This window comes from Calonectris borealis, chromosome 3 (genome assembly GCF_964195595.1).
Source record: "Calonectris borealis chromosome 3, bCalBor7.hap1.2, whole genome shotgun sequence".
Lineage (NCBI taxonomy): Eukaryota > Metazoa > Chordata > Aves > Procellariiformes > Procellariidae > Calonectris > Calonectris borealis.
In genome coordinates, this window is record NC_134314.1 from 62,267,788 (window position 1) to 62,293,797 (window position 26,010).

General features: G+C 38.9%; 1 protein-coding gene across 4 annotated transcripts in view; it reads left to right on the forward strand.

The window, feature by feature from the left end:
• L3MBTL3 (L3MBTL histone methyl-lysine binding protein 3) overlaps positions 1 to 26,010 on the forward strand; it is an 86,893-nt gene that overhangs the window by 31,020 nt on the left and 29,863 nt on the right. For all 4 annotated transcript variants that reach the window (XM_075145813.1, XM_075145816.1, XM_075145817.1 and 1 more), the window contains exons 7-13: positions 685 to 776; positions 4,585 to 4,689; positions 6,335 to 6,470; positions 12,839 to 12,930; positions 13,486 to 13,637; positions 22,431 to 22,507; positions 23,927 to 24,012. In XM_075145813.1, the coding sequence (XP_075001914.1) occupies positions 685 to 776; positions 4,585 to 4,689; positions 6,335 to 6,470; positions 12,839 to 12,930; positions 13,486 to 13,637; positions 22,431 to 22,507; positions 23,927 to 24,012 (740 nt within the window). The remainder of the gene's footprint in view (positions 1 to 684; positions 777 to 4,584; positions 4,690 to 6,334; positions 6,471 to 12,838; positions 12,931 to 13,485; positions 13,638 to 22,430; positions 22,508 to 23,926; positions 24,013 to 26,010) is intronic.

Genomic DNA, 26,010 nt, shown 5'->3' on the forward strand with positions numbered 1-26,010 from the left:
GTATGCGAGTGTTCATACGATATGAGCAAACCTGAAACTGGATGTTTCTGTCATATGCTGATGACATGATGGGAGAAAAGAGCACTGATGGCAGTTTTAATGGCTTGGAGAAATTACTGTTAAATCACTGCCTCTGCACCCAAAACCATCAAACTACAAAGTAATGGAGTAGGTTAGAAACATTCTGAATACTGTTAAAGAGTAAAGAGTTTCAACTGTGATTAAAAAAACATGCCACCAGTGCTATCCAGTTGAAAATGCTTTCCAGGAAAAGAAATTCTCGGAAAAAAAATTTAAAATATTGAGCTACCTTGTGATTTGAACTGATCTTTTTACGCATTTGCAAATTGTATATCTTAATGCTTCTTATGAGCAATAAGGGAAAAGGGACAGGGGGCAAGACTTTGTACGTTGTTCTTGTCACCTGAAAGAGCTTTTTCTTGTAACTAATTGAAATTTGAACTGCTGGAAACCTTTCTGTACAAACCAGGAACCTTCATATTCCTGGTGCCATTAAACCCACAGAGCTACTTTTTTTTCCTGAAATAAGTCCTGAGAAACACCATGAATGCATTTAATAAAATGTAGATTTGAGATAGGTGTGTTATAAACTTCAAAGTGTTTTTTTTTTCTTCAGAAGTCAACAGTTACAGAATTCTTTTGCTATTGTGTGCTTATTTACAGCTGTACCCTCTAAAGGAAGGCAAGCATGGTGTTGGGCATCCTATCTGGAGGAAGAAAAGGCCATTGCAGTACCTACTAAGCTTTTTAAAGAGGTATGACCTTCTGAAGTTTAAATCAGTCAATCACCTAAGATCATGAAATTTCTAGGGAATCAATTAAAAGAAAAATAATTTGAAGCTTTTACGCTTCTCTGGGGGAAAACCTACATGATTAAAACAATGCTATCTGTCAGCAATCGTCAAGATAGTTGGAACATGTGAAATTAGTTATCTTTCTCTGTTTTTTCAGAGAATTCTGTAGTTGTAGATGAGTGCTGTCAACTAAGACTACAGAAAGCGGATGCTTTTCCAAAATCTGCAAGTTCTAGCCTTTCCTTGTAATGTCTGAAGTTAAAAATCTGATACATGCTCTCATTTTTTCATGCCATAACATTCTCTTTAAATATGTTTAGAAAGGTGGTATAAAGGTCATCTGTTGCCTTGTTGCTTTGATTATATTACCTGTCTTTTTGCAGCTCCTGCTGACGTTATATTTTGTTACATCAGATACTAGTTCGGCTTGTTCCCATTTTGCCTGTCATCTGATGGGATGTCACATCATCATCTCTTGCTTGTCCTTCGCCTGCTATGGTAGTCTTTGTCATTTGTCATTTCAGTGCTTTCTCTAGTGCTGTCTCTCTTGCTTGGAAGAGAGCTCTGTATGCAAATCCACAAAGCTTCCATGCTGTTCTCTTCTCTTGCAAAACCTGGCAAAACGTGAGCATGTCTCAGCTGCTGTACTTCTGCTATGTATATCCGGTATTATTTTTTGATAATTCTGTTCTTGTCGTCTGTTTCTTGCATCGATTTCCTTCTGTTTGCTTTATACTTCAACTATTAAATCTTTTGTGCAGGGATTAGCTTTTCAGCTTACATGTGTATGTGATGCTGACCTTTAATTGGTGCTTTTAGATGTTACTGAGGTACAAAAGTAAAGAACTAGGATTGCAGTGTGCAGAATCCATAGATTTGTGGGTGCAAGAACAACAGTTACCTGACCATCCTTAGTTATATCCCCCTGTGCTATATACTGGTTGAAAATTAACAAGAAAAAAATCTGGATAAATAGTGCCTCTATCTGGAAAGTAGATTTACAAAACATTGCTCTGCCTGTCTGAAGTTCCATGAAATGCTCTTGGGGCACACAGGCATATACCAGCCTTTCTGGGCACTGCACATGGTGGTAAAGTCTGGAGTTACGTGGTGACATACTGTTTCCTTTATTTTTCTCCACAGTGTACCTTTCTCATTCAGTGCATCTTATTTAATATTTTCTTTTAAAGTCTTTAGCTCCTGGGTGACTCTAGGGTTTTATTTAGTGTGCAGTATTTAAAGCCTGTAGCGGAGAGAGAATTCCTAATAACACTCAGAAGTGGCCAGGTAATATTTCTCCATTTTACAGATGGACAAGTAAGCCACAGGAACAGTAAGGTTAAAAAAAAGAACCCCAAGCTTCACCACCAATTTTGAATCCTTGATTTTGGTTTGGATTTTGAGAATTACTCTTTTTTTCTTTTATTTTTCCAGTTCAGAAGCAGTACTTTTCATAGCATTTTTTTGTATCCTTAGTTAGGAATGGTCAGGATAATAGAGTGTCCTTGCCACTTCCTGGTACTTAAACCTTAGAATCATTTCTAGGCTGTGACTGACAAGCTGTTATTGCTCCAGTAAAACAAAATTACTGACCCTTGAATTTTGTTTTTTTCAATCTCCAACTCCTCTGATGTAATCTTCTGGCTTTTGTGTATGTTTATGCACCATACGTAAACATTTCTAATCCTCAGTCTGCCAGCTGCTTATTTGCTGACTTCTTTTACCTTTACTCTTATTTTGTTCTTGTATCTCTCCTTAACGAAGTATCTTTAAATGTTTGTTGTAAAGGTAAAGATAATATGTGATTGCTAAGTCTGGCATAGCTTTACCGTGGGTGATGTATTGAGAATAATGCACAAAACTGAAATCTCTTAAATAGTATTAAAGTTACTAGTCTTCTAAAAGTTGCCTGTTATTTTGCTGTAAGAGAAACCAAAGATAGTGTTGCCTTAGAAGGTTTAGATCAGACAATGGGAAGAATAGTGAATAATTAATGTCTTAAATTTCAGGAAATACCTGTGTGATAATTGCTTAATTTTTAGTGTATTGTTTGTAGAATTTTGTACTGTTTGTACAGTAATGTTTGTTATAATAATGAAAGAATAAACAATCTGTGACTTTTTAATTGTTTCCTTTCTTTGTAATTTTATTTGTGCTTGCTTTTGCAAAATCTCAGTTACATTTTTGGCCACTGTTCCTCAATGTGTCAGTATTTCTAGCATTTCAGTTTTCCACTGAGGTTCTTTATTTGTAAGATACTGTAATATAAATGGCATTAACTGCAAGTCCGCACACCAAGATGAACTTCAAAAATTTCAGTTTATTGATGTAAAAAAAAATGCTCTACTTTTACATTCCTCTTGAGGAAGTAGCTGGAATTTATGCATAGTGTAACTTCATTAAACTTTCATTGATAATAAAAATGTTAAGTGTGGTGATGTTAAGATGAAATAACTTTCAAATGCATGTACTGCAGTCGTACTCTGATCCCTTAACTGAGGTCTACAAAATGATATAAGCTATTTTTAGATAGGGACTTAGAGCTGTGGTTAGACATCTATTAGCTGGCCACTTTAGGCTGATTTGAACTGGTCTGGTTCTCCATTTCCCTTCCCTTTGACTGCATATTCCTGATCTTGTGCCATGCACTGCATTTTTATCTCTTGGGTTTATTATTTAGTTGTATCAGTTGCAGCCAAAGCCACCAAAGAGAGGATTCCCTTTCCTTCCAAGTAAGTGAGACCTCTCTGAGTACCTCCCTTGGTACCTTCTCCTTCCATTGACTGCAGAGGTACTGCAGATGGCTAGGGAGCATGTGTGGCTTTTAGGCAGGTACAGAAGGAAGGGGGAGCATGTAAGATGCTTCTCCTGTGTTTTGTCGGTAACCACTTGGGACATAAAAACTGTCTGGCTATGAATTTGTAACCTGTGGAAAACCCTCCTCAGTTTTAGTCTGTTATTTTTCTGATATTCCCTCCAATTTAACCTTAATATCTGCTAGGTGGCTTCGTTCTTTAACAGAGAGCAGGGAGCATGATACATGGGATTCTGATGACTTCTGGTTGAAAACATCCGTTCTGCTTAGCCTTGTTTTCACTTCCTGTTTTTTGGAAGATGTTCTTCTGGGTTCGTTGTAATGTGATATAAGGGCAGTCATGTTCCTGTGGTGCAAAAATATTCCTGGAAAACTAGCTAATCTGGACTCCACATATAAAGGAGAAAATGACATCAGAGGCCATCCCTATATACAATGTGTCATATTTCTGCCTTACAGTTCATCTTTGATGGCCTGAGATGTGGAAATGAAAAGGCAAAATAGAGCATCATTGTTGTCATTATTATAGGAACGATGACCACCAGGAAGGTGTCAAAGTGTCCCTGTACAGGCTGAAAAATAAATAATTACATTGTTAAAATGTTTTGTTGACAACTAGTGAAAAAAGTTGAGGGCAAATCATGTCATCTTCTTTCTCTTGATTAATTTTTTTTGCTAGTTCTTTATAATTTTCTTACATACTCTCAAGTTTTAAGTCATTCTAGTATCAACGTGTTTTTCGAACAATCATCAATTTCTCTTTTTTGCTGTACGTTTTTAAAAATGCAAAACTTATTTTAAAGTGATTTATTAGCTCTTTCAGAAACATAATAAATAATAAAAAACCAATATAATAAACAATAATAAATAATCATTGTTCTTTTCCTTATGAAGATATTCTGTCTTTCTCTGGTGTGCTTTCAGAAGTATTGAAACTGTTCTTTTCCATTGCAGTATCAGTCTTTCCCATACAACAAAAACGGATTCAAAGTAGGGATGAAGCTGGAGGGCGTGGATCCCGAGCATCAGTCGATACACTGTGTTCTCACGGTGGCTGAGGTAAGTAGAGGCTGCGAGCATTCGCGGTGCGGGATTACCGGAGAGACTGAACCAAAACAGCAGCAGCTGAAAGTGCTCGCTCTTCCCTAACAAGAAGACAGAAACTGTATGTAGGAAGATGGCTTTTAAATTAATAACGCTGCATTAAATGTACCTGACAGGCATGTAAAGACTATATCCAGTGCCATGCAGCAGTGACTATTTGCATATATTTAACATATGCAGCTAGAGAAGAGAGTATTATACTGGTTGGGTGATGTGTGTTTTTTCTGTAATCCTGTAGTTTAAATCTATATTTAAAAGAGAAAATAAGTAGAAAAAACATAAGTATGACAACTGATGTATAGCAGTTTTATAGAAGGTTGATAGTATTTACAGTTGCTCCATTCACTGATACAAATACCTAACGCTTTTTTGTGTTGCAGTTGTGCTACAATTTTTTCAGACTGATGGCCTCAGAAATTGCCTGTATTGGCAACTTGCTACGAGTTAGTATACAATATAAAGTCAGTTTGTCTTTTTGCTGCAGTTTATAAAATAATTTTTCTGATGAGTAGCTTCTTTGCTTTTAATAGTATAAATGAGAACCTGTTTCTCAGTTACATTTTATATGTCTTTCAAACATACCTTACATTAGTTTTTAACGTAGTTTTACCGAGGATCCTCTTTTGGGTTTGTTTTGTGAATTAAAATGGGGAAACAGGAATAGGTAGGTACTCTGCTCTGTATCATTGGTATTCCAGGCAGCTGTAATTTTGCAGCTTATATTTTAATAGCCTAGGCTTTTGTGTTCCCATTTCTGGATCTCTTCATGGCCCATAGTCATATCCCATTTCTGTGGATACCTCTTCCATTTTCTTGCAGATGGTGTGTCAGTGGTTGAGTATTTCCTGTGTACCTTGTGCTTGGCACTAAATGATGGGTCATGTTTTACTGCAAGATGACCTGAATTCCACAGAATTCTGAGATGGCAAACTGAAAGTTATGTCAGAGTATACATTAAATATAAAATAGGGTGACCTTGATGTCAAGAGATTTTCACTGATGCCTGCAGGAAGGTTATGGCATTTGGCACTCAGGAGGATGTGGAGAACTTGCGTACAGAGAGTTTTTCCTCTTTCTCTTGGTGGTTAACTTACTACTTCATGGAATAATGAAGTTCTGGGGGATACCTGTACTGTCTTCTCATCTTTAATAACAGTTCTCAGTATCTCTCTCAGTATCTCAGTTGAACATAGTTATTGTTTAGTGTTCTCTTGCATGTTGATTAATCAGGATAGCTCTCACATCATTATCTGCACTTTGTCCATGATTGTATCAGGTGTATTCATGCTCTTCTGTAGGGTTTTTGTTTTATTCTCATGTTGGGTTGAACAGTTTTCAAGTTTTTGAACACTAATGGCAATATCCAGCTTTTTAGTTAATTCTTTTCACCAGAAAAGGAGGCACTCGGACTGAGAATAGCTTCGCTTTTTTATTCTTTCCTTTTTATCAAATGAATTTATTTGTCCAGTGTTGGCTTGAGCAGAAGGAAGAGGCTGACTGAAAACACACTGTTATTATACATAATACTGAACAGAAGCTGTTACATGTAGGGCAAACATCTTAAAACACGGTCTTGTATGTTGTACGTTCTTGCTTTTAGGTTTGTGGCTACAGAATACGACTCCATTTTGATGGATACCCGGATTGTTACGATTTCTGGGTGAATGCTGATTCTTCAGACATTCATCCTGTTGGATGGTGTGAGAAAACAGGTCACAGGCTTCATCCACCTAAAGGTATTGTTTAGTTTGAAATGTGTGCGTTTTCCATAGCTCTGAGATCGAGACTATCTGTGTAATGCTGTAATTTTTTTGTTGGCAGAAACTTCTTTGTTCATTTAGTCAGAGTATTTAACATGGCAGATTAAATTCTACTTGAAGTCTTGCTAAAATCTTGAGGTTGAAATCCCAGCTTTTTTATTCAGTGGAAGGTCAGAGAAAACAAAATGAACCATAAGAGTAATTCATAAGGCATTAGGAAAGAAAGTTAAGCAACAAACGTAGACCCCAAATGAATGCTTATTGCAAGTAAAATGGCAGCATACTGGTGGCATGTATCCTTAAACTGAGGTCTCACAGGCAGCTGAGAATCCTTTAGTAGAAGGTCTTAGGATATTTTCATTACTAGATATCGATCACCATTGTTGTACATGTGTTGGCACAGACTAATAAAGATTGTGCCCTTGCCGCAAAGAGTAAGCTTGAAATAGAGACAAAAGAGGAATTAACAGATAAGGAGGGAGAGAAAGGGGTAAGATTACAAGCCTGAAAGCATAATTTGTACATAGCTTATGTAAATGGTATACATGTGTTGAAATATATGTAATTTGCTTGCTTAATTATCCTATGTCAGATTATGTAACTCCTTTATTTTGGCAAGTGGAGTACAGCTGCACTGAACTGTACCATAAAAAAAGGAATAAATGGACTCCCTTTTGGGGTAGGAAGGATGAAGGGAGCAAGGCCTGAAGACAGGAGAGTGAGAAGTGAATGAATGTGGTGTTTTGACATACAGAATGAGGTTAGGATAATGTGGTTTCAAAAGGCTGCAAAATGATGAGTGTACAGAGTCGAGAGGATGCATTATGGAGAATTACAAAACTGTGGATGTAACTGCTGGGCTGTGGAAGGTGAGAGTAAAGCCACTGAAAGCGTACAGGCAGAGGGCCTGGCAGTGTGGGAGAGGGGGCATTTCTGCACCTGAGCCTTGGAGGAGTGTGAAGGAGCACGTGCTGCTCTTCTGAGCGCACTGCGAACTCCACTCTGGCTACAGGCAGGAGTGCTCTCTGCCGCCGCTCCAGTACGGGAGATTTCATCAGGTATAGTTCTGCGTAACTGGCTGTGCAGAAGTAGCAATTTCTTGAACATAAATCAGAATTTCTCAGAAGGTTGGCCTCCACTGAAGTAATAAGTTACATGTAGCAAATGAGTAGTCCCCAGTTATAGAGTTATTGGCGTTATTACAGCATGCTTAGTAAGGTTTATATCTGTGATGAAGGTTTGTCATCTTTTCCCTCTTAAATGCCTGGTTTAGAAAGCTTAAGCTTTTGTTAACAATGAATTATCGCTGCTGAAGGAAAGTTACTGTCCGTCCCTGAGTGACTTTCATGAAAATTTTCTTCAGTTTCTCTTCTAGTTTTAAGTTGGTGGAAAGATTGTTCTTTTGTGGTTTTTTTTTTTCCCCCCAACATACTGAAGCAGTGGGTAGGTCTTTTACTTAGGAAAGTCATGGAGCTTATCAGAGGTATTGAGGGAGACAAGTTAGGAGGATATATGGTGGTAATTCCCAGGGTTCAGGTTGTCATCCTGCACACCTATGTGCTGCTGCCATCCCCAAGACATGTTCTTGATTTTGAATAGCAAGGCTGTTCTCTGGTATTTTTATCCAAGACCTGCGAAGTGCTCTGCCCTTTGCATGGCTGGGCTCTGTCACCTCCTTGCAGCGGTAAACCATTTAATTGTTGATAAGGTATGGTGTGATTGCTGAAACCTGCTCTTGTACTCGTGGGACTTCTTCCGTTGTCCCAGTGCAAGCCTAGCTTGCACGTGGGATGGAAGAGGAACAGAAGGAACAAGCAGTATGGTAGAGTCGTGCATTGGAAGGAGGCTGAGGGCAAACAGCTGTTCATCAGTTAAACACATTTTTTCTAGTTTTGCAGCAGGAGAGCTTTCACTGCTTATGTTTTACTGGTATTTGTGGAGTTCTGTTATTATGAGGGGAGGGAGAAGATGCCAATCTTAGGTTATTGGGGCTTTTTGTGCGTTTTTATTGGGTTGGACAGATTGCTTATGTTTTGCTGTGGTATGACATTTTAATAATGATTTCTTTTTAGTGCCCATTGCAAATCATACGGACACTAAAGCTGATACCACTAATGACATAGGGCGCAGTATCTTATATAAAATACCGCCTCACAGAAGAACTCAAAGGTTTGCATTAGTAGCCATTCGTTTTCCAGATACAATGCAAACTTACGACCTTTATGGTGTACACCATAAACTATTTGGAACCCGGTAGCCCGAGAGAGGAGCAGACACTCATGCCGTCTTTCTGTGTAGTGCAGCAGTGGTTAATCGTCCCTGCAAGCTTGGGTAGAAGTGTCCTGCTTCACAGGAGGGGGTTGTAAGGAGGGTGTGCTCCAGGGGGGGTTTGGGGCCGGTGTCTGACTCCTTGTTTTCTGAGAGGGTTGGAAGTGGGTAACTTTCCAAACAGGCCTAAGTCACTCTTTCCTTGTGAGGGATGGGAGTCTATTTATTGTGATGGGAGAGGACTGGGGGGGATGTAAGAGACATGAGAAAGGAAGAATATTGTTATAGATGTTTTCTGATACATATTTGTATCTTTGTTTATTAAAACGGAAGGGGCGGGTCGCTCTTGGTGCCGCCGGGCAGGGCGGGCCTCGCGGCAGGGTGTCTGCCATCCCCGTGGCAGCAGGGGCAGAAGGCGGCTGCCGCTGGGCTTCCAGCGGACACGGGGGAGCAGAGCTGCGAAACCAAACTGGGCTTCAAGGGAGGAAAAAAGATGGTGTTTCAGGACGCTGTTCATTCTGTGTGCAACGGAGGTCACTTTTCTGTCTCGTGGAGGTGAAACCTGCAGAGGGCGGATGGATGTGTGTGTGTTCCCAGAATTATCATGGGCTCCGCCATGGTAACACTGCTGGGTTTTTGCCTGGATTAAGCTGGAATCGTTTGGATACCAAAGGGAGAAGTTGGTGCAGCAGAGGCTGCCTGGTCTTCTGCCACCACTTCAGAGGAGTTGCTCTGCAGTCAGCAGAGAAGGGGAGAGCCGTGAAAACTGTCTATCACTGGAGGTCCCAAACTAAAAATTGCATTGGCTTTTTTTGGGAAAATTAATACAGCTCCGTAGTCTTCCTTTTAAACAAAAACAGGTGTTAGAAAATCAATATAAATGAAAGCATGTAAACAAACCAAAAGTGAATTTTAAAACCAGCACTTATGATCCTGTCAGCATCAAAAACAGGCATTAGCGAGAAATGCGAGGCATGAACTGCACGTTGAAGTTCTGCTCCGGGAGTCCATATAGTCCTAATAATGGTGTAGTTTCACAAACTCTTGAAAATAAAATTTCACCAACAAATCATTAAGAAGAAAGAAAGATCAAAGTGAGAAGAATATTCAGATTCACAGAAGGTGAAAATGTATTGCTATATTATAAAAAAACCTGACTCTTATTTACTCTTATCTGGAGAGCAGCCCTGCAGAAAGGGATCTGGGGGTGCTGGTCGGCAGCAGGCTCAGTGTCAGTCAGCAGTGTGCCCTGGCAGCCCAGAGGGCAAACCGCATCTGGGGTGCATCACACACAGCATGACCAGCCGGTCAAAGAGGTGATTATCCTGCCCTATTCAGCGTTGGTGCGGCCTCACCTTGAACACCATGTGCAGTTCTGGGCCCCACGATTTAAGAAGGATGTGAAGGTCCTTGAATGCATACAGAGAAGGGCAGCAAAGCTGGTGGAAGGTCTGGAAGGCATGTCCTATGAGGAGTGTCTAAGGACTTGGGCTGGTCTAGTTTGGACAGAAGGAGCTGAGGGGGATCTCATTGCTCTCTGCAGCTTCCTGAGGAGGGGAAGTGGAGAGGGAGGTGCTGATCTCTTCTCCCTGGGATCCAGCGATAGAACACGTGGGAATGGTTCAAAGCTGCACCAGGGAAGGTTCAGACTGGACATTAGGAAGCATTTCTTTACTGAGAGGGTGGTCAAACACTGGAACAGGCTTCCTAGAGAGGTCAGTTGCTTAACCTTAAACACTTCCAAGCCTGTCAGTGTTTAAGAAGCATTTGGACAACACCCTTAACAACATGTTTTAACTTGGTCAGCCCTGAGTTGGTCAGGCAGTTGGACTAGATGATCGTCGTAGGTCCCTTCCAACTGAAATAGTCTATTCTATTCTACTTGACAAATTATATAATTCCAGTTAGCCTTCACATTATATGTTTGTAAATTGACTGGAAATCAATAAAGCCTATAGTTTTAGTTAGTGAATACTGTTCTGTATCTACAGTGATTAAATCAAATTCACCTTTGATCCTTTTTTGAAAGATGAGGTAGGAGCTAGAGATCTTCCTTGGTGACTGGAAGACCCATGCTGTCCAGAAACTGTTCCACAATCTACTGAAACCATTTTTTTTAGCATGGACTTTGTCCCAGTACCAGTACCTGATTCCATCACACATGCAGTAGTAGGTGGGAGTTTTGTGTTGTCGACTGTGAGCTTTGAGCTAGATTTGAATATCCTCTAGAATTACAAATTACGTACCACATTCCTTTAAAAATTATTTCAACTGGTCTACAGCTATAGTGTATGAAAACGAGGCAATTGGGGTATAAAGAAAAGTATCATTGTTTGGACTTGGGGGTTAATTTATGTTAGCTGATATTTAAAATGAAAACTGAGAAAGGCAGATGTGGAGAAGGTAAAGTTAAAGGATTCTTTAGTTGTGGTTCCCTGGAAAATACGAGATTTTCAGAAAGTTAAGCAGAGCTGTTGTCTGTGGCGTATTTGAGTAATACTTCAAATAGTCAAGAGGTGACACATTTCAGTCGTTATGGCAATCACTCACTGAAATTGGTGGTGATTTTGGTCTTGGTTTACTGGATTGTAACGTATGAACTAAAATAGATGTTCCTATAACTATTATTTAACAGGCGAATAAAGCAAAAAGACTATTTGCTTTCAACTCCTAGCATTGTTTTACAGAAGAACAAATGGTTTCTTGTGAATTATTTTATGCAGTTCGATATATTATGAATTATTTTATTTTTTGTCTAAGAAACTAGAAGAGGTAAACTATCAACAGAAATTTAGATTTCTTTCCAAGTGCTGTATGTATAGAATAAAAAATGCAGAAAGTCCGTGCAGGGGACAGTTTACACTGTAAATGCATAAGGGGTCCTGTGGCATTGAGGGTGTAAGCAACTGTTCTGATACAACGTAGGGAGTTTGTTTTAAAGCTAGTAGTGGTCATGCTGTATTAGTGATAGCCTGAGGATGTAGTAGAGTAAAGTCTGTAGGAGGAGGGAATTTTTTTAATAGGACTGACTGGCATAGCTGGAAGAGCTTTGGGGCCTGTAGGCCCTTTACTGTTTCTGAAGTAGAAGCAACAGACTGAAAAGCAGCTGGAGAGCACTTGCCTCGAGCTTGTTGGTTGTGTGTGTGTCAGTCAGACCATCAAAGGGAAGTTTGTTGGTACCTGCGAGGCAGAAAGGTGGTAAGGTGCGGTTTTCTTGGGGAGAGGCAGAGAGGTGACTTGTAGCCTGTGCCACTTGGAGAGATTTGTTCAAAGGGAGGGAGATTACAGTATAAAACGGATATCTTACTGAGAATGATTTTTGATACCTGGTAGAATTATGGATTTTAGTTTCTAGGTGCCCCATAGACGTTCTGCCGCTTGAGAACGTTCAGTTCCCTTGACAGCCAGGACAGTGAGGTTGGAGATCAGGGGTAGAGCAGTGATTTTGAAAGAAATACTCCACAGCTTGTTTTGAAGGTGAAATTGAAACTGAGCTGAAATCTCCTGAGTTCTTGCCTAGTGCTTTATTTATATGACTATTCTTCCTCCCAGATGAAGATTAGGAACAGTTCAAATGTCAGTCCTGGCCAACTATAAGAAACTAATAATGTGCAGCTCAAGAAAGCAGAGTATTTTGCTCAGTTAGTGTAAAGAAAGCTTGACATTTTGGTGAGGAAGCTCAGCCAGCCCTAAATAAACATGATTCCTTTTTGTAATACCAGATGCCCAAATAAAAATAGAAAAGCTTCATCAACTTTCTTTTGAACTATATAAGCTCCTCTAAAGTGTATCCTACTAAAATTTCTAATAAACCAAACCAGTGCTCCCTCAGAGACTTATTGAGTTCATATTGGGGTAGAATTAATAAGTAGTTTTAAAATAAATTTTCCCAGTGTAGTTTATATAAAATCAGAATAAATAGTTAACAGTGCATAATCTTTTCAGTTTTGAAGTTGTAAGAAACAGTTCAGAACTAGATGGAAAAAATAATTTCACCAATTATGATCAAATCACCTGCATGCACCTTGTGTCCCATGCCTATCATTTCTTGCTCTTCTTTTATGACCCTCATTAAGGATACAAGGAAGAAGAATTCAGCTGGCCCTCATACCTAAAGGCATGCAAGGCTCAAGCTGCTCCTAAATCACTGTTTGAAAACCAGAATGCAGTAAGTACTCACTTGTTACTAATGGTGTCGAAAGTTGCTAGTATACTCATGTGTGGTAGAGGCTCACAGCACATTTCAGTGATGGCAGACCTGAGACCTGAAATTTAAGATAAAAATGTTTACAACAAATTCAATAACAATCTCCACTTCAGTTCACCTCTGCAATCCTGATCCATTAATTTTTTACTAATCTGTTGAAACATCTGATCTGGCATGTTCAGAAATGGTATATTAAATGAAGTTTAAGACTTGCTATTAGTACTGTCTCACGCGCCATAATGTTGTGGAACAAGTACGGTCTTTCAGAGATAATATCCAAGACAGAATTAAAACCAACACATTTAATTTTAGCAGCATGTTCAGGGCTTTTTTATTTCATAAACCACGAGTCTCTGTGTTTGAGCATCTCTCATGTCAACTAATTAGGCTGCTGCCACTCTTTTGGGGCAGCTAATTGGGAAACTTAGAAATGACGTAAAAATATTGATTGTGGACACTGGGGAGATTTCTGGTTTTATAGCATTTATCTTCAATTAAATGTCTTTCTCTATGTAGACAGTGATTCCGTCGGGATTTCGAGTGGGGATGAAGCTGGAAGCTGTAGACAAGAAGAACCCGACTTTCATTTGTGTTGCTACAGTAACAGACATGGTGGACAATCGTTTTCTGGTTCATTTTGACAACTGGGATGAGAGTTATGACTACTGGTATGATGTTTTTGTTTTGTATCCTAGTGAAATGTATCAAAAATGTGTTAGCTTTAAGCACTATTTTCTGTGATACTTTCCAGACTGTCGATACAGTTACCATACCAACTTCTGCTAGATCTGTAATCATGGCCACCAAAGTATGTCTCAGTGGCAGACTGGAGGAATCATATTTCCCATGTCAGGTTGCACATAAAAAATTTCGAGATTGTGCTAAGTAAGTGTTTGTGTGTGCTGCCACATCTGGAGTTGTGGATTAATTTCTCATTTCAATGACATCGTATCTCAATTACATAGGTTGATATCTTCAGTGAAGAATATGCACCATGATAATGTGACTAATTGTACTTGGAATTAGGTTTACATATAGTTGTAAATTGAAAGAAAGGCTGCATTTTTTCATAAGGTTATTGAACCACTTACGTTGCTCAGTCCGAACCTTAGCATCTTCTGTAAGGCATCAGGATAGTGGCAAAACCTGGTTTTAGTCTTTTGTGTTCTACATTCCTCTGAAAATTGGGATCCTGCTATCCTGACCTGTGTTAGAGATGACCTTTCTGCATGTTGTATGGTGCAGGGGCTTTGTGTATCTATATATAGAAAAGTCAGTGGATGGAGCAGGACATGCTACGAGCATAAAGATACTGAAGGAAATTCAGGCTTTGGCTGTCACAGTGCAGGTTTGTATTTGCACTTGCATCTTCTTTTGGCAGATCATTTAGAGCAAAGTAATACACCTTACATTCTTTAAAGAGTAAGTTACTGTAAGTTACCTACGTCTTGGGTTTGGCAGTGGCAACTTAATTGTATAGCTGAGCCTGTAAAAATAAATTAAGAAAGTTTTCTTTATCTGTATTTGATGACTGCTTAGGCACTACGTGAATGAGGATGATGTGAAACTATTATGTAACTTCAAATCTTTGTGAGTCCATCTCTTGAAATAATAATTGCATGGGCTACACGACAAATAAGCTGTAGGAGAACTAAATTATTGAAGCAGCAGTGAACAGGCATTTTGGTGAAGTCAAGAACTGAATACCAAGATAATAGGCCATGAGTCAAAGACCAGAAATATTAGTGATTATTTCCATGAAGAAGTAACACAGAACATGCATTTCCTCTACAAGCAGCAGGAAACTGGGGACTGGGAAAGGTATTCTGAATTTCCTGATATTTGAATGTTCACTAATAACAGTTATGTCATTAATTAATAATGAAAACAGCAGTTAAGGCAAGGCTTTTAGGGCAAACACAATGCAATATAACCTGTAGTTTGTTCAGAGATGGCATAGGTCTCTCTCTAAAACATTGCACTATGTATAGCAGACATACACTGAATTTCAGGCTTGTTATTCAGTGTCCATGTTCCTTCCATGTTCCTTCCATGTCAACAGGAATTTTGTCCACCAATCTTCTCAGAAGAGGGAAAAGCAGTTTTTAAGTACATAACCAGGCTTTACATTTTTGCAGTCATAGTATTCTGAAGTGGGTTCTCTGAATTTCATATGTAGAATACATTAAATAATACCTTCTTAAAGGATGAGGGAGAATTGAAGTAAGAGATCACTGGAGCTGTATTTATACTGAAGCCAAGCTGAAGATTGGTTCTTTTGGTGAAATCGTAAAATACCTTTCTGGAAGGAGCAGGAAGATGCTGCTGGAAATACTGTGCACGGAAATTAAATTTTGAGTGGCGTGGCCTACCTCTCTGCATTGCTGTGATTGAGAACAAGAGTGAATAGAGGAGGAAGGAAAGAGAATGGGAGAAAAGAACAGCAAACGAAAATAGCAGTGGAATGTCTGATGAAAAGAGAGCCTGAAAATGCATCCTGAATGCATCCCACTTATATTTTTAATTTTAGATACCAGGTTTGTAGGGGACTTAAAATATCTTAGGTGCATAAGTTTCATATTACCAACTGGTATCTGTAGCTAAAAATGAAAAGTTCTGTTGGGATACCCAGAGCGGAACCTCACAGTTTCCCTGTGCCTGCATGTAAGTTTCAATCTCAGAATTATAATGAAGGAGAAATGATGTATTTAGTGTATGTAGTTGATTATTGTCAAACAAGTACCTTTTTTTTTCTGTATACCTTTTGTGATTTAGTTCATTTGAGTAGATTGAACTTTCTCATTGAGGTTAAAAATTCTTTCCTCTTCTTGGATAACTAAAAGGCAGTTGGCTGATTTTACTGGACTTCAGGCAACAGAAATCTATTACCATCGCCTAAGCTTTTTTAGGCTTCAGGCTTTCAGCCTGAAGATACTCTTCCTGACTTTTTCCTGAGCATTAGAAAATACGTTAATGGTCGAAAATAAGTACCCTGGCCAGAATTAGTCATTACTACGGCTCTTTAATGCATGGTGGCGATACTTTCAGTGTATTATAAATCTCATTAAATTGTCCTTTGGCAGTGGCTTTTAGAGGGAAGAAAAGTGAACAAAATTGACAAATTTAAGACTTTCCTTCAGGAAGGAGAGTTTTGACCTATACGATGCAAGCCATCAGGTCCTTTCCATCTGTCCCATCTTTTTTGATGAAACAAATAATACTTCTTTGAGAGCCGAAGCCATTCCCTCTGAGTGGAATTTCCAAATTTTCTTATGGGTGTCTGAATCTGGAAATAGCATTTGGGAATCTTTTGATAATGTCTGAACTATGAATTAACTACAGGTCCACACTGGCTTTCAATTCTCCATTCTCTGGCATCTGTTCTGCTTACACACAGATTTATGTCGCCTCAGCTTCTTAATTTTTTTTTGTGACGAAATGCAAACACAGCCAGAGCTTGTGCAGGAGGTGAAGTTGTGCTGGCTTGTTGCTGCTTGCCCACAGGAGAGATGGAGCGATGGCCATGCTGGACATGCTGCAGCCCAAACTCATTGGGTCAGAGGGCTCCGGCTGCCCTCATCCTTGACTTGGTCTGAAGTTCCCCTGCAGAGAAGGTACTACAGTCAGCTTTTGGGATCACTTACCAGGAGTGTGAGAAAATACGATGTCCCATGCTTCACTCACCGTTCTGTTCCTGTCCATCTTGCATAGAAAAAACGATTTCTAAAGCGCCTCATGAAGACAAATCAGCTTTTGATTTTCTGAACCATTTTCTGATCTGAGTTTTGTAACAGACTGGATTTTGGTGTGAGACTAAGGAAGAGGCCAGTTCTGCTCTCCACCAGCATCTGCTGCTTTGCTAGCAGCCAAGTCCTTAAAAGTTGTGCTCTGCTTGTTTCATTTTTGAGATAATTAACTTTGCTCCACTCTCTATTTGAAAGGAACAGTCTTTTTGAAAGGGTTATATTATGTCAAAAAAGAAGATAAAACAATCTTAAAGAACCGTGAGTCACAGTGCATGCTTTTAACTATTGAAATGGATAATGGACCATTATCTGACCCTAAAGCTCTAAAAATTCATGCAAATCACCATGCAGCTGTCTTATCAGTGTTCAAATAGAAAATATGGTCATGTGGCTTGCTGTACCACCTCTGGACGCATACCATAACCTCAAAACCCCACATTTTGGGAAGTCCTGACCTAAAATAATACCAGCTTTACACATGTCAATGGTGAAATATTCTCACTTATGCACTAGATGGGGCTGCAGGATGGTTTCTGTGTTTTTCTTTGTTTTTTTTTTCTTCTTTTTTTATGCACAGTTAGATGACTGACATCTCACAATCAAGAAGTTGTATAAGTAGCATTCTCGAGGGCATATTATTATTTACGGGTATAACGCATGTGAGCATGAGTGGTTTTTGATAGATAACATTTTCATTACAGGTTGTATCTACATTTAATAAAGTGAAAATCAAAATATCAAAAGGTTTGTTTCCTCAAAAGGGAAAATCGGAAATTATTTCAAAAGGGAAAATCGGAAATTATTTCAAAACAGAAAATGAGTATAACACATACAGCTTATTTTAAAGAAAATGCCGATTACTAAATAAAACCTCTGTCCAGATCTTCAGATGGAGACCCATTTGGGAAAATATTTTTCTAAAAGAATTTAATATTCTTTTTTTTAACAGTGAGCATTATTCATGTCTGTTGATCTGAATTTAATGAGCTCTATATATGAAACAGATTTTTGGGAAAAATTAACAGGACAGCTGAAAGTGACCAACAGAAGAATACTAAGTCTTCTTCCGTATCTGAGTCTCCCATTGGGACGTGCTGTGCTGCCGCGAGTTAAGGATTGTTGAACTGCACACGTGTTCCTTTCATGCAGAGTGGTGCATGCACCAGGGGCTCACGTTGTCAGCTGCCCTTGGCTTTCCTTATGGCAGAATTTCTTCCTGGCCTTTTACACCATGTGGTGCGTCCCTGCTTTGACGTCTTTTCTAAGATGTAGTTAAGCTGTCCCAAACTCAGCGGAGCTGCCACTTCTTCTGTCCCTCTGCGTGGCTCTCTTACGGGTTCAGCTGGCGCACTCTGCTGCTTTTGGCTCCACTTCAGCTTCCTGGATTAGCTTCAGTTTCCAATATGGATAATAGATGTCTTTTTCTGTCTGCATGTTCTCACCCGACAGAAAGAATGGGTCGCAAGTGGCATGAATTGTGTGGACATTATAATCTTGCTTTATTAGTTGAGCATGCGTGTGTCACCACTCCACTGTTTGGTAGAAGGTGGTGGTGCTCTGCTGCAGTCCAAGGTAGGTGTGGAGGTGCAAAATTCTTCAGCTCCTGCTAGTGGCGGTAACCTTTTTTGGCCTAGCAAGCATCCTCACAATTCACAGATCATCGTGTTTTATGAAGCGCATGAGCCGGGTGATCTGCCTTCTGTTTTGGAACAAAGGAGATAAAAAGCTGTGGGACGCAGCAAATTGATTGTGAAAAGTCAGAGTAGCCTTTAGCATTCCAGCTGACAAGTCTTGGGCTTAGTCTGATAGACTATTGTTGTTTTTCCAAACTAGGTATGTCCATGAAATAACAGCACATTAAAGCATAATAGTTTTACTTTAAATTGTGTGTGACTTTTACTGATCTCTACTTTTTATTGTTAAATGGACTGTTAGAAGCTAAAAGGCTGTGTGAAATCAGTAGGTAAAGATGGACTGCATGACCTGGTTTTGCTGGAGCAGGGGTGTTTTTTTTTCCTGAGGCCACCATGGTTACAGAAGTTTCTTATAGGCTCATCTGTAATGACTGGGTTTTTCTTTTAAAGCAAATCACCCACAAAATGTTGTGGGTGTTTTATAGTGCTATTCTGCAGTGCTGTGGTGTGTAGCACTCGTTGCTACATGTTCCATGTTCACTCCTATTGCTGTAATGTCAGAGCATGTTCCATTGCAACATACCTTGGTCACTTGCTGCTTGTTGAATCTTCAAGGCAAGAAGTGTGTGCACTGGCATTTACTTTTCATCATTTTAAAAAAATGTATGTTCAAACTATGTTTGAAAAAGCAAAACAGAACAAATGCATTTAGAAGGTTTGTCCTGGTTAAGTGTTTTTACACGTCTACCTCATTATTTTAAGTATAATACTGATAATACCATAATGACTCATGAGCATGGGTCTTGTTCCCAAATTTAACTCAGGAGACTTTTGAAAACAATTTGTTGGACTTTACTCCAAAACATTTCAGGAAGTAAGAGGATATGTCCTTCCAGTGCAGAAGGTACCTCATCCACGTAAAATTCTTCCATGTAAAACTCCAGCTTGAGAGGGATAGAAGAGAGAAGTGCTGCCCCCCCTTGCTCATTAGCTTCTCTTCACAGTTACAGTAAAGAGAAAGGAAGAGGACAGAGGGAGCATGAAGCACTCATCTTTTCTCTGGTTTGTTTGGGGCAAAGCGTTTCTAGGAGTCAGATGCTGAGTTTTAACAGTGCAAAATTATCACGAAAGTCCTTTTGCTTCCTTTTATTAATGGCAACTTCAGTGATTTAGAGAGTACCTGGTGTGATACTATAAATACTAAATACATACCGTATAGCTTTATATATTGTAGTAGGACAAAAGGTTGGTATCTTGAAGTGAGTTGAATCCTTGGCTATTGTCAGAGCCATTACCGAATCTATCAAAGGTAGGTTTTATCTGCTAGAAATTGATCTGTTTGGCATCATTACAAAGAAATACTAGCAGAGCTGTTCCATACATAAAGCCACAAGATAATGGTAGTAGGTTGGCCAATATTTTTCATCGTTAGTGCTTGACTCTTTTTAGTAGAAGGCTAGAGGAGTGCTTGTTGTGAGACTATGCTTCTGAGACACCCAACCTGCATTTCTGTTGTTGAAGTATATCCATACTGAATTTTAGACATCATGTGAAATTACTTTTCAGATTTAAAAAAAAAAAAAGTGTTATTCTCTCTATTCCAAATATGATGTGCTCCTTCATTTTTCTTTTATGCAGCACAGGTTCAAAACTGCAATGTGGTAGTAGCCCAGGATTCAGTCTACAGTTTTTTCTGTGCTGTGTTTCCTTTTGCAATCCTTAAAACATGTTTGTGTTCAAGATCTGCAGACCTAGCATTTTGATCTGAGCCTTAAGACGTTAGGGTGCCTGCTAATTTACCTTCAACTTCTTCTTCTGTCATGCACAGTTCATTGCACCCTCTGTAATTAAGTATTATCAACATGTGATATTTTTAAAAATATATAAATTAGTACTGCTAATTAAGGGAACTTAATTAATATGAACCTCCAGCATGCTAATACTTTCTGGGTAGATAATGATTATTTTATAACAATCAGGGAGAGCAGACCCACTATTCAGGTATTTTGCACTAGTAATTCCTGGGTTGAGGGGAAAGGGAGAGAATACATGTTACTCTCCAGCCTAACAGTTGAGACATTGACTTCAGAGAGGGATTAAATAGAAACTGGATAACAATGAGTGTTTCAGTATTTTATGCAATGATTATTGTATATGAAGTACATGTCTTCATGCATGGGTGCTCTCTGCTTGTCTTCTCATTAAATATTTGAGAAGTGTTGGGAAAGCAGCATTCCTTCAGCAGGAGGGAGAGACGGTGTTTCTGTTTAGACTACTGCTTGGCTACTTAAGCTTGGTTTCTTGATCCCTCCCTGGGGAACGGGGAATGAAGGCCTTAGCTGCTTCAGCTTGCTCTGGCTGCAGTTTGTTGGCCTCAGTGGGTCCTTGGAGTGAGTGAGGCACTGGGCTCGTGGCCACTGGAGAGATGGAAATGCTGATGGGATTCTCTAGAAGAGAGAGGGCGCGTAGCTGGGAATATTTAAGGTCAGCTACTGAAGCATCTTTAGGGTTAGGAAATAGTGCACTGTAATACTGAATTTATCTAACTAAAGAAATTAGCTGGGACAGGCTCCTAAGAGAAGCAAGGTCCCTAAGGACGGATCGTTATGAGGATTATATGGTTATATATGAGTTTCCAGCTAAATAGAGGCAAACAGTACGTTTGCACAGTGTAGTGCAGTGCCGTGCAGAATAATGCTAGCTCTTTGTGTAAGCATGAAGATCCTTAGTCACCCTGACTACATAAGTACTATCTACTACTTTAAAAAGCACTGTTAATTGTTCAGCCAACTCAAAAACAATCATTAAGTATCGATGTAGACATAGCGATGGTGCGTTTCACAGCAGAGTCTATGGCTTTTTACTTTTCCTGTAGATCAGTCTTACTTTTTGCCTTTCCTAATAGTACTGAGTGATAATATAATAATTGTAGTATATACATTATATATTATATACACTATATGTTATATTGTACATAATATATTACATTATGAAATAATATAGCAATATGTAATAAAATTATATAGTCCTATAGATGATAATTTAATAATACTGAGTGTTTAAACAGTTTTTCTCTCAACTGCTTTTACATCAATTTTACATCAATTTTACATTACGTTTTTGCAGTGTGTGTCAGTTTTTTGTATTGGTAACAAAACTTGATAGCACCCACTGCTGCTCTCTTCTAAGCACAATGCAACTGAACCAGTGAGCACAGTGAGAGCGATCTCTCCTTGCTTCAGACAGATGCCAGCACGTGTCAAGTGTAGCTCACCCTGCCTCTGTTAGTCTTCTGTGGTTCTTGTGGCATGCCACAGGCAACAGCACTAGTGCAAAAATTGATACACATGACACAAAATATGGGAAGTTGTTAGTCCCCTGAGTAAGACAGTTTGATCAGCTATTTTAGAGCAATTTGCAGTCTTGGATCACTGACTAGTTCTGGATTCTTTCAGGCAGTTTCGAGTGTAAAATGCTATTTTTTTCTTTTTTGCTGACAGTTTTTCTCAGACGTACTTTGCATATGTGCTGCTGGGTTATAATAACATGTTTATAGCTCCATTCAAACCACTCAGAATCTGGTTTTGAATTTTTACGAGTATTGACAATGCATTGCAGTTATGCATGATTTTCTAATCTGCTTCCAGGTGCAACTTGGATCATTAATCAGTCTTTAAGCTTTTGGTTTAAATTTTTGGTCTTGGCATTGCAAAAGCCCATCTGTCTTTGATGGGATTACTGTGTTCTTGCAACCAGCCAACATGTTTCTGTCAAGAGTCTCTACATGTCAATTTTTCAGGTCCAGCATTATAGATTCTCAATGGAGATCTACCACTGACTTAAAGGACTTGATTTTTTGATCATCCAGTGAAATTGTAAATAAAGCCTTATCTTCTTTAGGTGGAAACAAGTCTGTGTTAAATGCATTCGTATGTTCAGGTTATGTTTGCAGTTTAAGTGTAAGTTAAAGATGTCATAGGTTATTTGGAATTTGTTAAATCTTTTTTGTATTTCTTGTTTTCTAAGAGTAATAGGATGTCTGAAGAACTGCATTATCAATCACCTTTTTTCTCCCCTCCAGGTGTGAGGCAGCTAGCCCACATATTCATCCTGTTGGATGGTGTAAAGAACATAAAAGAACTCTCATCACCCCACCAGGTTTGTATCTTATTACACATCTGAAAGATTTAAGGAGGTTATAGTCAGCTAGCAGCATTAAAACTTACAATAAACTTATTGTTACCGCTCCTGAATTTTTCTTTCCGTAATTAAGAATTGGTATTTGGGGAGTTCTGAATTTTTTTACAGGACATAATATATTGAAAGTACGATGGACATTAGGTGTTAAGTATGCACATGTATGCTGCTTTAATAGAGAGGCATGTGTCCATGAAAGATATGCCTTGGAATCTGAACAAGTTTGTATTTTTGGCTGAATGTATTCACTTATTCTAAGACTCAGATTGTGAAAGTGCTAATAAAACAAATTCCAGGTGTGTGAGATTGTTGCATAAGAAAAACACCTTCATGTGAACTAAATATGCAAAGTAAGGGGTTGATGAGAAGATTGCTTTACGTGATCAAGGAATCAAACTTGTAAGTGTTCTTTGGAAGGGAGGAAAACACGAGAGAGACGATACAGAAGAATGAAAGCGTATTTATTAGTACGAAATACAAGAAGTCCTGTTTTTCAGGACTGTTGTGTATATCTGGATGACCTAAATGCCCTGTTGCAGAAACTGCATCTGTGGTCTGAGAACATGGAAAATTTTAATTGGTTAAAACCAACTTTGACAGAAATTCTAATAGCCAGCAATCTTGAAAAGTCATAAGCAATCTGTCTGTCAGGAGGTTAATTACAGCCTATTATTCAGTGAAATCCCTTTTAAAACAAATCAGAATTGGTTTTGTTCTGTTCTAGATTATGAATCATAATGTTTAAACTTCAAGTTAAACTTCTAGTGCAGATTAAAGGCGAAGGACAGACACTGCCTTTTTTTTAAGAGCAAAGCTGTCTTTGTGTTTCTTGCATGAAGTGTTTGTAAACATGACACTTTCTCAGAAAGGCAACATCTTCTTTGATGATGTCTGTAAATTATTCTTACAGTAAATGTCCAGGCAATTTTTTTAGAAATTTAGTTAAAACAAATTCACTGAAAGAATAGCAAATAGTCAGGTGTGCTCTACTGTGGTACAAAGCTATCACTGATTAGATTGTGTTTGCCAGTAAATTACTGTTTATAAAATACAGGATTAGGCTTGTAATACTTGAATGAATTTCTTGAATTAAGTGGACAGATTTTTCCAGTCCACGTTATTAACATTCTCATATCCAAAGCAATTGTGACTTTTTCTGCTAGCTACTCAGTATTGTGTATGAGAAGACTGTTGGGTTTTTTAATCTACATGGTGAATGTGTCAGAGACAATTTAGAATAGCCTTTCCTGTAATTATTTTATAAATCTGAAGCATAAATCAGAACAGTATTATAAAAGTGTTAGCCATTCTGTAAATTAGACATCAGTTTTGGTTTTTGCACTGCAATGTTTAATTTTGCTCATATTTCTTCTGTGCCAGATTATCCACATGCTAAACATTTTTCTTGGGAGAAATATTTGGAAGAAACTAGTTCATTACCTGCACCTGCAAGGGCTTTTAAAGTGGTGAGAAAATCCGTATATTTTTTCATGCTTTTAAGTGCATATAATTAATTAGTTTAAGGAGAGAATACATATATGGTGTTCCTATGTTTCCAAATGTATCCAGTTAATTAGTTGCATAATAGGTGGTTTATTTTTATGCAAGTTTGTAGTTCACTGTTAGAAATCAGATTATTATTATTATAAATCACCATTACTTTATTGTTTTAATTGTTATAAATGGGATTAAATGCTACACAATATTGCTAATGAATGTAATTTGCTGTGGGAAATCACTGCCTAGTTATTAAAAATAATGAGATAGCTACTGAGTCATCATAACATATTTTGAACGTACGTACTTCTATCCGTACATTTTAAATGGTGCAATAAATAAAGTGAAAATGTAAAAATGATTGTGGGAGGTCAGTCTGGTTGCCCATCTAGTCAATTGTCTCTGGCAGTAGCCGAGAGAGTTTGTATTTAATATCCTTCAGTAGAATTTTTCTTCTGCGAGCTTGTGACTAGAGCCCATGGGCAGCATCCACAGGCAGCTCCCCAACTTAACTATGGTGTTTGTGGGAACATCCTTTTCTTTTAGCTTTGTACTTGCTAGTTTCTTTCAGTGACACCCATCTTTCTTGAGCTCTTGGGATTTCAGTGAGGAAAGTGGACTGGTCAGTAGTGCAGAAAGGATTGCTGTTAGGAGCCAGCATCAGATGGCTGGTAGCTCCCAGCCCCTTGTCTCAGCGTGCTGAAGCTGGTTTGCCTCAGCTTTTCCGATTAGGGTCACTAATTCTGAATAACACTTTGCTAAGAGCTGGATTAACAAAAGCAGAAATGTGGTGCTTATAGCAGTTCCTGGGGTCAGTAGATCACCAGAGTTTATTACTGACCTGCAGTTTGTCACCCCGAAATGCATCTGGCTTAGTGACGTGTCTCAATCTTACATTCTCGGCAAGAATACTCGGAGCAAGGCTTAGGAAGGTGTTTGGTTATATCTGCGAAGTATTGTCTTTGGCAAAACAGTGCAGGGCTGTGACCTTGACTACATGAAGCTAAAAGCAAACATTTTCTTTTTCTCTCAGAGCATCCATGTTTTAATTTCTCCCCCTGGGGTTCAGGGAGCAGCCACCTCGCAGGGATCGGCAGTGGGAATGCCCCACCAGTGGCCCACAGGGTCCTCCGGGCAGCAAGGTCTGTCTGGTTGTGTCTGCACCAGGAAACTGAACGGGACATGCCACAAGCGTGCAGGCATTGACAGCACTAAACGGGGAAGAGCGCTAGCTGGCCTGGCTCGACACTGTTCCAGAAACCGTACTAGCAGAGAGCAGCTGGGGATGGTGTAGGTCCCAAAAGGTAGCTTAGACAAGGCCATTCGGCTTTGAGGATGGAGGGGAAGGAGAGCTTGACTGCATTGGGGGTCAGCTGTGCTCTGTCTTTTGGTTTCCCAGCCAGAGAAAATCACCTCCCTGCTTTCTGTACTAATGTAAATGGTAACCCTATTAATGCTAATTGTGATAAGCAATAAGAAAGCAGATTTAATGGGAATAAAATGCTGATTGTGTTGGAGTTCGGGTGAAGTCTTCCTGAGACAGTCACAGTATTTTATATTGTATTATGGGAGAAAATAGAGTTCTTAAGCTGCAGCTGAGGAAAAAGCACCGATGTTCTGGAAAGTCTTAGAGGGACAGATATGTTATTTTCCTAGAAACCTAGAATAAAAAACATAACATGTCTTGTGCATATGTTCCTTTAAAATGGAAATAATTTTTGCTTTAGATTTCATAGCTGTAGATGGCAAAGATAAAATCCGATACTCCTAACAAAGACACCTTTTTTTGCCAAAGTAGTATTACAAAACAGGTATTTGGTGGTGTTTGTTCTGAGTGAGTATTTACTGTTATACTGTGGATTAGTTGTGTTTTCAGTAGGAGACTGAAAAAGAAGCGAAAACACATACTAAAGAAACACAAATATGTTTCCTGTAGACAATTTCATAGACATTTCAGGCTGCTGGTA